The sequence below is a fragment of the Ornithorhynchus anatinus genome, chromosome 7, assembly GCF_004115215.2.
Source record: "Ornithorhynchus anatinus isolate Pmale09 chromosome 7, mOrnAna1.pri.v4, whole genome shotgun sequence".
In the NCBI taxonomy this organism is placed as follows: Eukaryota; Metazoa; Chordata; class Mammalia; order Monotremata; family Ornithorhynchidae; genus Ornithorhynchus; species Ornithorhynchus anatinus.
The window spans coordinates 18,894,392-18,908,842 of NC_041734.1; the positions used below are offsets into that span (position 1 = coordinate 18,894,392).

The following is a 14,451-nucleotide window of genomic DNA, read 5'->3' on the forward strand; positions in this document are numbered from 1 at the left end:
CATGAATGACCATGCCAGTCATTTCAGGCATAATAATAATAATACTTGTTATATGTTTACTATGTGCTCACACTGTTCTAATTGCTGGGGTAGATACAAGTTAATCATGTTAGACACAGTCCCTGTCCCCCCAGGGACTCACACTCTTAATCTTCGTTTTGCAGATAACTGAGGCCCAGAAACGTGAAATGACTTGCCCAAACTCACAAGGAGACATGCGGCAGAGCTGGAATTAGAACCCAGATCCTTCTGATTCCCAGGCTTGTGCTCGATCCATTAAGCCATGCTGCTTCTCCATGTTATTCCCGGGAGACTTCAGGGTTCCATTTTTCTAAGGCTACAAGGTCCTTGGAAGGCAGGCAAGTCCCCTACTGCACTTTCCCAGAGTGTATCCTGCAGTCTCTGGCCTCCAGAATGCAGTACACAGACCAGGTAAAGTAATAAGGCCAACTAGGAGGCTCAGTTGAGAACAGCTGTTCGATTCTATAATACTCTAGATCAAAGAGAGGCACTAGACTTTCCTTTTTACGGTATTTATTAAGCCTTTACTATGGTCCAGGCATTACACTAAATCCTGGGGTAGACTCTGATCAGGTCAGACTCAGTCCGTGATCCACATGGGGCTCACAGTCTTAACCCCCATTTTACAGATGACTTAACTGAAGCCCAGAAGTGACTTGTCCAAGATCACACAAGCAGACAAGTGGCTACGGCTGGATTAGAACCCAGGTCCTTTCGACTCCCAGACCCGTGCTCTATCCACTAGGCCACTCTGCTTCACAGCATCCTGAGCTGAAGAAATTACTGCTCTGTCGAAGTTGGGACTCGAAAGTGGCAGATCGCAAGCTGCTCAGGGGAAGGAAATATGAAATTTACTTCTGCTGTACTTTCTCAAGTCCTTGAAACTGTGCTTTGAACTCACTCATTAATGTCACTGACTGAAATAGAAAATTTTTTTCTTTCCTTATTTCCTGGACATGAAGAGATTGTTGTTGTACCCCTCAGAATATAGGGTACCACATATGAATGCTCACAAATCACAAGCCAAATACCCACTGAGTATGGTTTTAAATCAACAGTTAGGATACTAGAATATGGAAATCAAAGAAGTGATCCTAAAAGCCATATCACTGCAACAGCTAGAGGCTCAACCTTTTTCAGTACCGCAGAAAAATGGCGACGGAAAATTAGGAATAGGGAGGGAAGGTTTGTTTTCCATTCTGTGCCACAAATTCCTGTACTTTATAAAAACACTCCAACACCAAGTAGCTAGGAAAAGCCCTCAGAAACAGCAACATTCTCTGTTGCTCCTGGCCTTTTTAATAAAAAAAAAATAGGATCTCAAAATCCGGGTGTTGCCGCAGTCCAAAATCCATAGGTGACAAAATAACTATTTCAGCTAATCCGACCTGCAGCACAAATCCAAAAGGAGCTCTTTCTTCTCTCTAGCGAGTGGCACCTGCAGCCTCGCTGAAGATTACCCAGCATGAAAGGTTTGAAAATGGACCACTGTTCTTTGCCCCGAATCCAATTTTTTCTCCCCAACCTAGCCTGGGCAAGTTACATGTCTCTTCTTCGCAAAGGAATGTATGCCACCATACGGTCTAATTCACGGAGCGGCGGGTAAATGGAAGATGTGTTGCGATCCTTTACATCAAGCACTGACCCCTTGGAAATAAGTCACTGCAAATGGCCCCCCAGGAAAGGTTCCAGCCAGATTAGGTAGGATAATAATAATAATAATATTAATAATGGTATCTGTTAAGTGCCTATTGTGAGGCAAGGATGTATTAAGTGCTGAGGTGCATACAAGCAAATCGGGTTGGATACAGTCCCTGTCCCACAGGGGCCCACAATCTCATTCCCCATTTTACAGATGAGGTAACTGAGGCATACAGAAGTGAAGTGACTTTCCCAGGGTCATCCAGCAGACAAGTGGCCGAGGCGGGATTAGAACCTAGGTCTATGACTCCCAGGCCCGGGGTCTATCCACTAGGACACGCTGTTTCTAATTCAAACAGGCTTCACAGACATGGGCATGGGAGGACCAGGGTTCTAATGCTGTCTGCTGGGTAACCTACGGCAAATCACTTCATCTCCTATCGTGGTGTTATTTCTGAGAAATCTACAGACAAGGTTAATTCTTAATGTAGTTCACTACCTGTCTTCTCCCACGAGATTGTAAGCTCCCCGAGGGGAGAGTTCTTGTCTACTTGATTGAAATTTCCCAAGTGCTTAGTACAATGCTCTGCACACAGAAAGGATTCAATTAATACCATCGATTGGCTGAATGATATGGGCAGGCAACCTTATTCCGAAGACCCCATCCAGGATTCCAAAACAGTCAACCCCTTTCCTTTGCACTTTAGGCAAAAGTAAAAATAAAGTAAAAAGGAAAAATGGAAGTAAAACTAAAAAGGGAAAGTAAAAATGGCGACTGAGCAGAGAAGCCCTCCTCACTTGCTGAGTGCCAGTTTTCTGAATACTTTTCATCTGCTCTACTCTGCATCTCCCCTCACCTCCCTCCCTGCCCCCAACAACCATCTATCATAGCCCTTGGCCTCAGAACTCCCCTCCATAGTGCATTAACTATGTGCTGGAATTTAGTTTTCAATGAAAAATTTCATTTCTCCCCTTCAGTGTTCCATGGCTTTAGGCCCAACGCAGAATCAGTGTAAAGGTTAAACACCGACTGTTCCAATTTAATAGCTGGCCTTCAGAACCAACTGTGTTTCAATAAGTCCACATCTCCAATCCCATCTTCAAGATATGCTTCTTTTTTCCCGGCTAAACAGCCCCCCAGCCGCTCTTGATGTGAATCTTCCATTTATTTAGCGTTCGGGGTGCCCTAAATCTCTGTAATAATTATTAATAATCATTGTTATTATGGTATATGTTAAGTGCTGGCTGGGTGCTCGCTACAATTTAATCAGGTTGGACACAGTCCCTCACAGTCTAAATAGGAGATAGAACCGCTACCCAATCCCCATTTTACAGATGAGGAAAGGGAGGCTCAGAAGAGGTATTTCCCAGGGAAGGGAGAGGAAATTCAAGAGTAAATCAGGATGACAATGGAGACAGCGATTAAGGAATTAGGTCATCTGGGTTGCAAAGCCAGATGGAAGGGCCCCCCCCAGAATTAATCCTGGGAGACGGGGGCCACAGAGGTAAATATCCCCACCCGGGTGCTAATGGAGGGGGCCCAGAGCCAGGCCCTATGCACCTCCTCATCTGGCATGAGAAGCTGCCAATTAGCAGATCGATTTCAAATTCTTGGAAAACAGGAGGTCCTGAGCCCCAGGAGAAGGGCCAGCACTCATTTGAAGAAAATAGCTAGGGGGCAAGCCAAGATACTCCCTCTTCTGAGGGTCAAAAGTGGCAGCAGGAAGGTGGGACAAAGCACCACCTGTCTTTGCCATTTAATGAACGTCTTAAAAACTGTTTTGAAAAGGCTACCCACCCAACAGTTGGAAATAACCCACAGTAAGGAAAATGGCAGTTGTCGAGTACTGTGCTAAGGGCTGGGATAGATTTGGTACAATCAGGTAAGATACCATCCCTGTCCTGCCTGGAGCTCACAGCTGAAGTTGGGAGGAGGAAAGCAGGTGTCTCTGCCCCATTTTTAAAAAGAGGAGGAAACAGACCCAGGAGTTAAGTGACTCGCCCGAGGTCACAGAGCAGGTGAGTGGCAGAGTCGGGACTAAAACCCAGATCCTCTGGCTCGCAGGCTGCACTAACCACAAGGCAATACTGCTTCCCATTATCTGAGACAGAGTGGTGGAAACGGCCGTGAGACTTCAGTGAGTCACCACAGATCTCGGCCAGTTCTTCTGAAAAGACGGTCAAGTATTAGGGGCTGAGAAACCGTAGCCGGCTGCTACTCAAAGAAGAAACACGGGATCGATGCCACTTGCTTGCTGTGTGACCTTGGGCAAGTCTAACTTCTCTGTTCCTTGTATCCTTATCTGTAAAATGGGGATTCAATGTGTTCTCCTTCCCTCAGACTGGGAGCCCTCTGTGAATCAGGGACCGTGTTCAACCTAATTATCTTGTATTTCTCCCAGCACTTAGTGCAGTCCATGGCACACGGTAAATCCTTAACAAAATACCACAATTATCAGAGGGATCTTTTGACTTGGGCCTGGGCTTGCTTCCTTCTATTAATCAATGGTATTTAGTGAGCATCTGCCAGGTGCGGAGCACTGTTCTAAGCACTTGGGAGAACACAACAGCCAAGGCTGAAGTTTAAGGCACTTGCAGTTATTCCTTTAAAGAGTTCCTTAAGGAAGGCAGCGCATCCTAGTTGGAAGGGCATGGGACAGAGTGGGGAAATCTGGGTTGAAGACTCAGCACTGCCCTGGACTACTGGGTTGAACCTGGAGACGTCACAACCTCCCTGGGCCTCAGTTCCCTCCCCTGTAAAATGGTGATATGGTAGACTGTGAGCCCCTTGTGGGTCAGGGACCCTGACTTTCTCATAACGTGTATTTATGCCAGTGCTTAGCATCAAATGCTTCAAAAATACCACAATAACTCTCATCACTAATAATAATAGTGATAATAGTGGTATCTGTTAAGCACTTACTTTGTGGCAGGCACTGTGCTAAGCACTGGTGTAGGTAGATACAAGCAATCAGGGTTGGACACAATGTCCCACATGTTTTCATTCCCATTTTACAGATGAACTGAGGCACAGAGAAGTTAAGTGACTTGCCCAAGGTCACACCACAGGCAGGTGGCGGAGCTGCTATTATAACCCAGGTCCTCAGACTCCCAGGTCCGTGATCCTCCCACTAGACCACGCTGCTCCTCCTTTATAGAGTTCACTAAAAACAACTCTGTTGCTCTGAGCCTTCTTCAAGAGGCGCTTCAGTAATACAAAGTTGCAATCACCTCTCCAAAAAGCGCTCATGCCACATGAGAATTTCTGCCGGTGCTTTCCATAGTTCCAATCACTTCCCCAGGCTATTCTCCTGGAATGTCCCAGGGAGGGGACAAGGTAAACTCACTCAAACAGATTGATTTTAAACATCTCACCTTCAGATGTTTGGGGGAAGAACAGATAGCATAGGGGTTCTAAAAATGGAAACTGCTAATGTCACCGAGTGGAGATTGTGGGGAAAGCAGGGCAAAGTTTTTGGTGGAGGCAGGGGCGGGGGACACGGTACAAAGACCTAACGGGTAAGGGAATCGCCATTTTGGACTGTTTCAACCTCTGACTGGAAACTCCCGGGTCTCATCCAAGATCTGGCGGCTGCCACCAACCTCGTGAAGCGGGGGCACTAATGAGCCACAGTCACCTCAGCCTTCATTCTCCCAAAAGGACTCCACCCAAATGACCCATCGCAATCAGAGAACACTCTTCCGGTCTAAAGCTGGGGCGGGAGGGCCCGCCAAAATGAAACGGAAATCCACCGAGGTGAAATAGCTGCCTGCCGCCTCCCTATGAGATTCCTGGGTAAACAGTTTCCAGATGGGAATTAGCCTGACAAGATTCTGTCCCCGATGTTTTCTTCCCCATCGGCCTCTTTTCTTCACACCTAGCTTCAAACCTCCTCAGTCCAACTCCGTATTTTTTCTGTTTAGGGAAAATTCAGCATGGTGATTACAAGACTATCTTATAGTAGATTTCCATTTGTTTTGCCTCAGCTCCTACATCAATCCAAACAATAAGGGCCTTTAAAACCTTCATAAATTACCTGCTGCCAGCACCTGGAAGCCAAGTGCAGCAATGTTAAGCAACAACAAATTTCATAGTTCAAGAGGCACAGTTAAGGAGAAAGGTTGCTCGCTCGTTTAGCACAAAGATCCTTAAAAAATTGCAGGAAATCAGTCAAGTAACTATAGAAACCAATTTCTTCAGCTCCAGATCCCACATCTCACCCCTCGATTGTCTTTATTCTCGTCTGCTGTCAGATCCTTAATCAGAAATGTGAGCAGGCTTGATGATTTATTCAGCAGGGAAACGAATCTGTAGGTCAAGTGAAAAATTTCACACACGCCCCTACGCACACACGCACACATCTTCAACCTCCGCTACTTTCATTTCATTCTGTTCCCCGGTAGCTAAGGGGCCCAACTCCAGTGAGATCCAATATTAAGGCTCAATTAAAATAAGCTCCAATTAGTGGAGCTTTTTTCTCGGAGGCTAGAAGAGTCAGGAAATGGATATTGGGAAATGTAAAAAGTCAGCTACTGAGAGGAGGCTGCAGACATAAATGAGCTTATTTGTTGATTTCTACAGTTGCTATGCAGAGGCCTCTGGGAGTAAAAGCTTAACCAGTCTAAGCTATAAACTAAAACCCCTGCAGCTAAACATGAACTGTGTGAGACAAGGGCTCCATTCCAAAACAGAAAACTGCTGGGCCCAGAAAATTAAAAGCCCGAGGCGCTTTCCATTTAAAACTAAATCCCAGTCCCGCCTCCCAGCCAAAGAATTATAAGCAGTATCAGATTTACAAAACGAACAATTACCCTGGAAAATGTAGCCTATTGTACAGTCCCAGATGCTAAATCTCCACAAAGTTCTCCCCACCACCTCCCCCCGCCTCCTTTTTTGTTTCTTCCTTCTTAATCCCGCATTCTATTCCCGACCGAGCAGAGACAGTTGACAGAGATCCGTTTCTAGTCCGGCCGAGGCCTTGGAAACCCACTTCAGAGAGGGCTCTGATGTGTTGAGCTCACTGAAGCACTGCCCTGTCCCAGAGAGCTTCCTGCTCTCCCCCTAGGCCCCGGCAAATGGAATGCAACGGACAACAACAACAACAAAAAAAAAAAATCAACCCTGACCTAATTGCCAGGAGAGAGCCGCCAGCCTCTCCCCAGTTACCCAGGCAAGCTAACTAACTTGTGAGAACCTTACCTCTTTGGCCTTCTGCTTTAATCGCAGCTGCTCTGGGTCTTCTTTATTGGAACGGCTCTATCGAAAGGCAAAGAAAAATTTGTTATAGAAATCACTGGCCTCTAAAATACCACCGTGGCCATTAAATATTTCATAAGTGACCATTTTTGCTTGTGACTGGGTCGGGGAGGAGGGGAGAAAAACCTTCGCTCTGGGGGCAGATGCCCGAAAGAGGCCGGTGCCCCTCTCTCTCTCCCCTTCCCCCTCTCCCTCAACTCATCTAGGGCAGCTGCCACTGTTCTAGCCTGGAGGAAGCTTATGCTAAAAGTGATGTTAACATTGGGAGTCAGGTCTATTCCGGCCATGACGTGGTCCGTGTTGGGAGTGGGGGGGGGGGGGGGGGGGGGGGGGATGGGGTGAACAGAAGAGAAGGCCAGCCATCTTGGAAGCAGAAAATGATGAGGGCGAATACTATTCTGTGGAAGTCCGCTGGACTGTAAGCTTCTGGAAAGCAAAGGACGGGTCTGCCAACTCTGGTGTACTCTCCCAAGTGCTTAGTTAGTGCTCTGCACACAAGTGCAATATAAATAAATACCAGTGATGGATTGAGTGAGTTCTAGGAGCTTGGCTACTCTAAAGAAGATCTCCTGGCCCACAGGGGTCCGGGGTATTTTTAGACTAATAGGGCTATGGCCTGAAGCAAGACACATCCCTGTCTAACAGGGAAAGAAGCTTTCAGTATTGATTCGGATCAATGCTTGCCCAAGTCTAAATTTTACCCAAAAAAAAGGGGGCAGGTGGGAGAGAGAAAGAGAGAAGTGAAGGACTTTCCAAAATCATGATGGAACAGAGGACTCATCCTACCTGAAGTAGACACCAGTCTCTCCCCTTAAGCCCTGAACTGGATTCCACAAAGTTAACTAATTCATTTTAATGTCTATTTGGCTATCTAGACTGTAAGCTCCTTGAGGGCAGGGATCATAATAATATGGTATTTGTTAAGCGCTTACTATGTGCCAGGCACAAACATACTAAGCACTGGGGTGGACACAAGCAAATGTGGTTGGATGCAGTCCCTGTCCCACGTGGAGCTCAGTCTCAACCTCCATTTTAGAGATGAGGCAACTGAGGCACAGAGAAGTAAAGTGACTTGTCTAAAGTTACAATGCAGACAAGTGGCATAGCAGGGATTAGAACCCATGACCTTTTGGGTCCCAGAGTCATGCTCTATCCACTACAGCATGCTGCTTCCACATGACTACCAACTCTATTATGCTGCACTCTCCCAAGTAGCTAGTCCATTGCTCTGCACACAAAGTGCTCGATAAATACCATGGATTGATCAGCATCATGTTTGGCACATAATGAACAATGTAATTTGTTTCTTTATATTAACGTCTGGCTCCCCTTCTGGATCATAAGATCACTGTGGGCAGGGATTGTCTCTATCTGTTGCTGAACTGTCCTCACCCAAGCGCTTAGTACAGTTCTCTGCACACAGTAGTGCTCAATAAAAATATGAATGAATAAAAACAGCAATTATTGTAACTGTTTTCCTGTTGGAATGTCAGGTGACAGCTTGACATCGTGACTTTCCGATTTCAAAAGCCAATTAAGCAACACAGCCTAGTGGAAAGAGCCCAGTCTTGGGAGTCAGGAGTACCTGGGACCTAATCCCAGCTCTGCCAGTTGTGTGTGACCTTGGGCAAGTCACTTCACTTCTCTGGCCCTCAGTTACCTGATTCATAAATTGGGGATTAAGGCTGTGAGCCCCATGTGGGATAAGGACTGCCCAACCCGATTACCTTGGATCTATCTCAGCGCTTAGTACAGTGCTTGGCACAAAGTAAGCGCTTAAACACCATGACCTGACCTATCCTCCTTCCTTATAGAGCTTCCCTGTGGGTAAATTCCCCTTTGAGTTCCCGTTATTCAAGTGTCTCACTGGGAAACATTATTACTCCCCTGATTTAGGAAGCTCTTCAAACCGCTTGCAGGCTAGAGTCATGTCTATTCTGAGACGGATCCTGCAAATCGCCTAGTCACTAGAGTCAGGTATGGACATGGATTGTGGTCACCCAAATCAATCACTGGTATTTACTGGTTGCACAGCACTGTACTAAGCGCTTGGGAGAAGACGACGCAATGGAGTTGGTAGAAACGAGGAGGCCGCAAGGGTGGGAATAACGACTTCCGTGCCATAGGCATGGTTTATCATCTCGGGGCGGGGAATAACCCAAACGCATCACTCTGGCGATTCTCACTCACCAACAATTAATGATATCTATAGAGTGCTTACTGTGTGCAGAACACCATACTAAGCACTTAGGAAAGTACAGTACAATTGAGTTGGTAGACATGATACTTGCCCACAGAGACCTTACGGGCTTCAGGGGTTAGACAGACACTAAAATAAATTACAAATATAGAAATTAATAGGCACTAGAAAAAAAAAAACTTGAGGAAGCAGTTCCACCATGTTCTTAGACTTCAAAGAGGTCTAAATTCTTTGTAATTTCAAAACTTGATCCTAAAAATTATTTCGGAAATTTTTATCCTTATCCTCTCTCTATCATAATAGCACAATGACATCACCAATCCTGACAGCAGTTTTCCTGAAAGCTTAAGAATTTTGCACTCGGTGAACCCGCTCCCAACTATCCTTCCTTCCTTCCGCAGAATTCCTCCTCTCTCATACATTGCTCCTCTCCCCTCCATCCAAAACGCCCAGAGAGGAAGATTAGACAGGGCAAGATGTCGCGGGGTGGAGACAGGAAGAGGGAGAAGGGGATGGAGCAGCCGGGAGGATGGAAGTGCTTCAGAAGCGCCAAGGACAAGAGGATTTGTCAGCGGAGTCGCATCCATGCCTGGCACACGATCATCGGTGCCAAATGGTGAGTTCACTAGACACGCAGAGCCCTAACTGCCCCACAGCCCTTGGGGCCTCACCTTGGCGGCTCTGAAGAGCATCTCTCGTTCTTCTTCATCCTTCCGTTGCTTCTCTAGGTGATCCAACTTCTCCAGGAAGCGGAGCTGTGACCTGGTATCATTAGCCAAGGTGTACTTCTCGCTCTCCTAGAAAGCCAAGGAAAAAGACTTTTATCTGGTAGTTGTTAAAGCTCTTACTATGTAGCAAGCACTGTTCTACAGTACTGGAGAGAGAACAATATTAGCAGAGACCCATTCCTTACCACACACAAAGGGCATGCGGTCTAAATGGGAGGGAGAACAGGTAATTCAGCCCCATTTTACAGTTGAGGAAACTGAGGTCCAGACCAGCATGACCTAGTGGAGAGAGCATGGACTTGGGAGTCAGAGGACCTGGATTCTAATCCCGGCTCTGCCACTTGTCTGCTGTGTGACCTTGGGCAATTCTGTGTCTCAGTTTCCTCATCTGTGAAATGGGGATTAAGACTGTGAGCTCTATGTGGGACAGGGACTGTGTCCAACCCGATTACCCTGCATCTACACCAGCGCTTAGTACAGTGCTGGCACATAGTAAACCACTTCAATACCACAATTATTATTAAGTTGAATGGCAAGTGACTTGCCTAAGGTCATTCTGCAAGCAAGTGGTGGAGTCAGTATTAGAGCCCAGGTCCTCTGATTCTTTTTCACTACACCACACTGCTTGGACCTGGCCAGATTTGCTGGAAGATTGCAGAAGAGTGGCATAGTAGATGGAACATGGGCCTGGGAGTCAGAAGGACCTGGGCTTTAATCCCAGCTCCGCCACTTGTCTGCTCTGTGACTTTGGGCAAGTCACTTCACTGGGCCTCAGTTACACCTCATCTGTAAAATGGGGATTAAGACTGTGAACCTCACATGGGATGGAGACTGAGTCCAACCTGATTATCTTGTATCTACCCCAGTGTTTAGAACAGTGCTCGACATATAGTAAGCCCTTAAACAGCATCATTGTTATCATCAACTCAAGGCAGGAGAGGGGAAACAATTGGTCTCTTCAATGATAACACTATTATCATTGTTATTATTATGGTATTAGTTACTATGTGCTTACTATGTGTCGGGCACTGTACTAAGCGCTGGGGTGGATACAAGCAAACTCGATTAGACACAGTCCCTGTCCCACGTGCAGCTCACAGTCTCAATCCCAAATTTACAGATGAAGGAACTGAGGCCCAGGGAAATGAAGTGACTTGTCCAAGGTCCCACAGCAGACAAGTGGCAGAGCCAGGATTAGAACTCATGACCTTTTGCCTCCCAGGCCATCCATGCTCTATCCACTATGCCATGCTGCTTCCTACAGCAATTTTACTTACTACAAACCCTCAGACGTTGTAAGCAGTTTTCCACCTCTATAGCCTTTAACTTGACAAGTTATGGCCCTTCATTCTCCTGGAAAATGCATTCTGGAAAGAGGCAGGGCACAGTGAAACTGGTAACGTAAATCCATTTTTTATGAGGGAGAAGGTTGGTTGCAGACTGGGGAGCTGTAAAATTGGAGTTAAGGCATGTCTGAGAAAACCAGTATAAGTAGGGACATCCAAACAATCTATGGTATTGACTGAATGCTGAACTATGTGCTTGGGAAAGTATATAATACAAAAGAGCTGGTAGACAATTTCTGCCCACAGGGAGTTTACAGCCTACAGGTAGGGCGATAAGAAGACAGCACGGACCCATCCGAGAGGTGATCTGATCCCAGGGGGCAGAGTTACCCTCTATTCTGGGGTTAGTGCTACCAGCTCACTTCACCCCCAGTCACAATGCCCACCTCAGATTATCTGAGGACCGCACAGATGGGTAGACTGGAAGCTCCTAGGACAGGGATTACATCTAACATCTTTATTCTCTCCCAAGTCCTTCGTACAGTGCTCTGCATATGATAAGGACTCTCATACTATTGACTGAGGAGGACTGATGGCTTGCTATGTCCAGCTGCAGTGGTAGTTTAAGATTCACAACTCGTTTCATCGGGCGGCAGTATCTATGTGGTGAGATTCGGACACAATGCAAATTTTGAATTTGTAAGATAGATAAGACCCTGTCAGGGGACTGGTGAAGGCCCTTCCAGACGAATGTGATGTGGTTGGAAGAAACGGGGATGCGAGTGTGTTCCTAGCACAAATCAAGATCAGCACACTCTAATGTGAGTTTGTCAAAAACATAATAGCTGCACTATGGTTCAAAAGAGTGCACTCTGCTGGTCCTCAAATCTGAGAATTTAACAGGCCAAATAGTGTCTGACACTCCTAAAAATCTAGCCCTGCTTCCCGTGACACTAATCTCCCATTTCCTCTCACTGGCAAACACTACCAACTTCAACCTCTCACCCTTGAACACATTCGCATTTCTTCTTCTCTAGATTGTAAGCTCCTCGTGGGCGGGGAACGTGTCTACCGACCCTGTTCAGTCGATGGCATTTATTGAGCACTTACTATGCAGAGCTTTGAACCAACTGGTTGGGAGAATACAAGAGACTTGGCAATACATGTTCTCTGTTCACAGTGAGCTTATTCTGGAGGGGAAGATGGCCATATGAGTAATTTATAAAATATAATTAAAAGATCTATACATAAGATATATACAGAAGTGCTCTGGGGTTGAGGGTGGAGTGAATATCAAGTGCCCACAGGTCACAGATCCAAGTGTGTAAACGACTCAGAAGGGAGAGGGAGCTGGGGAAAAGAGGGTTTAACGGGGAAGGTCTCTTGGAGGAGATGGGACCTTCCCTCTAGATTGTAAGCTCGTTATGGGTTGGGGAACACGTCTGCAAAATCTGTTAGACTGTACACTCCCAAGTGCTTAGAACAATAATCTGCACAAAGTGCTCAGTAAACACCATTGGTTGATTGAGTAATAAGGCTTTGAAGGTGGGATGTATATGGAAGAGGACAACATGGGAAAGGAGTGGGCAGTCAGATAGGTGAGGGAACCAATCCGACCAACTCTGTTAGAGTGTACTCTCCCGAGTGTTTAGTACAGTGAGTGTGTTAGCACACAGTAAGTGTTCAAATATCAGTAATGGATTAGTCTAAAGACCCTCTGAAACCCACTGTTTCCCAGCTATGGCCTCATCTCCTTGTATCCTTTCCTGTCCAAACTCCTTAAACACAGGTTCTGCACCATGGCTTCACCATCACTCTAAATCTGGCTTTTGCTGACTTCACCGAGACTGCAGCCCAATCCAAACGGACTCTACTCTGGTCTGTGCCTTCTCCGGCTCTCTGCCCCTGACGCAGGTTCATCTCTTCCTTCGAGGAACACCTTTCGACTTGGTTTGGTGGACAAAGTCCTCACAGAGCACACGGCTGGGAGTCAAAGTCACGGGTTCTATTCCTGGCTCTGCTACTTGTAATAATAATGTTGGTATTTGTTAAGTGCTTACTATGTGCAGAGCACTGTTCTAAGCGCTGGGGTAAACACAGGGGAGTCAGGTTGTCCCACGTGGGGCTCACAGTCTTAATCCCCATTTTACAGATGAGGGAACTGAGGCACAGAGAAGTTAAGTGACTTGCCCACAGTCACACAGCTGACAAGTGGCAGAGCTGGGATTCGAACTCATGAGCCCTGACTCCAAAGCCCGTGCTCTTTCCACTGCGCCACGAGCAAGAGAAGTGACTTGCTCACGGTCACATGGCAGAGAAGTGGCGGAGCCGGGATTAGAACCCTCGACTTGGAGACCGAGGCCCTTGCTCTCTCCACTATGCCACGCGGCTTCTGTTTTTCTTTTTCTTTAAAGTCCGCAACGCCACCCGTTAAAAGCCCATTTTACAGAGGAGGAAACTGAGGCTGAGAAGGTCAGAGACCCCCTCAGAAGGCAAGCGGCGGAGCCGGGATTAGAACCCACATCCTGTGACTTCTGGGTCCGTGCCCTTTCCCCTGGGGCACGCCGCTTAAGCAACTGGAGGAAATACAGAATGAGTCAGTGCCATACAAAGAGGACTCGACCTACATGGAGCCAGAGGGTCGGCTATGGCCCCGTCCCCCTAGAGCACTGAACCACAGAATTAACTCGTTGAGTTACCTGCCACATTTTAACATCTTTCGGCCACGATCCCCAGCAACCTACTTGTCTGCTGTGTGGCCTTGGGCAGGTCACTTCACTTGTCTGTGCCTCAGTTACCTGTTACCTGTAAAATGGGGATTAAGACTACGAGCCCTATGTGGTATAGGGTTTTGTATCCAATTTGCTTGTATCCACCCCAGTGCTTAATACAGTGCCTGGCACATAGTAATTGCTTAACAAATATCACAATTATTATTACTATCTGGTTTTCCTATCTCCCTACTCCTTCTCAGGTCTCAATCGCTGGCTCCCCTTCCACCTCTTTATGCCTAGCTGTGGGCATAAACAACTGTCCTAGGTCTCCTGCTTTTCTCACTCTACGCTTGCTTTCTTGGAGAGTTTATCCATCCCCACAGTTTCAACCTCTACCACTCAAACAGACCTCTCCTGGCCCTTCACCTAACCTACAATCTGGCTTTTCCTCCACCTTCAGGACATAGCCAGAGATCTTGCCAGCACCTCAAAGTCAACAAGTCCTACACTGACCTTACCTTCCCCTCCTAGAAGCAGTCCCCGCCCCCCGCCTGCACCTTCCCCATCTCTGCTGATAACATCGCCAGCCTCCGTTCCGGATGCC

At 46.8% G+C, this 14,451-nt stretch overlaps 1 protein-coding gene across 2 annotated transcripts in view; it reads right to left on the reverse strand.

The window, feature by feature from the left end:
- Positions 1-14,451, reverse strand: part of TAF4B (TATA-box binding protein associated factor 4b) — a 70,570-nt gene that overhangs the window by 22,744 nt on the left and 33,375 nt on the right. For both annotated transcript variants that reach the window (XM_029069950.2, XM_029069951.2), the window contains exons 12-13: positions 9,791-9,916; positions 6,863-6,919 (exon numbers count right to left, since the gene is read on the reverse strand). In XM_029069950.2, the coding sequence (XP_028925783.1) occupies positions 6,863-6,919; positions 9,791-9,916 (183 nt within the window). The remainder of the gene's footprint in view (positions 1-6,862; positions 6,920-9,790; positions 9,917-14,451) is intronic.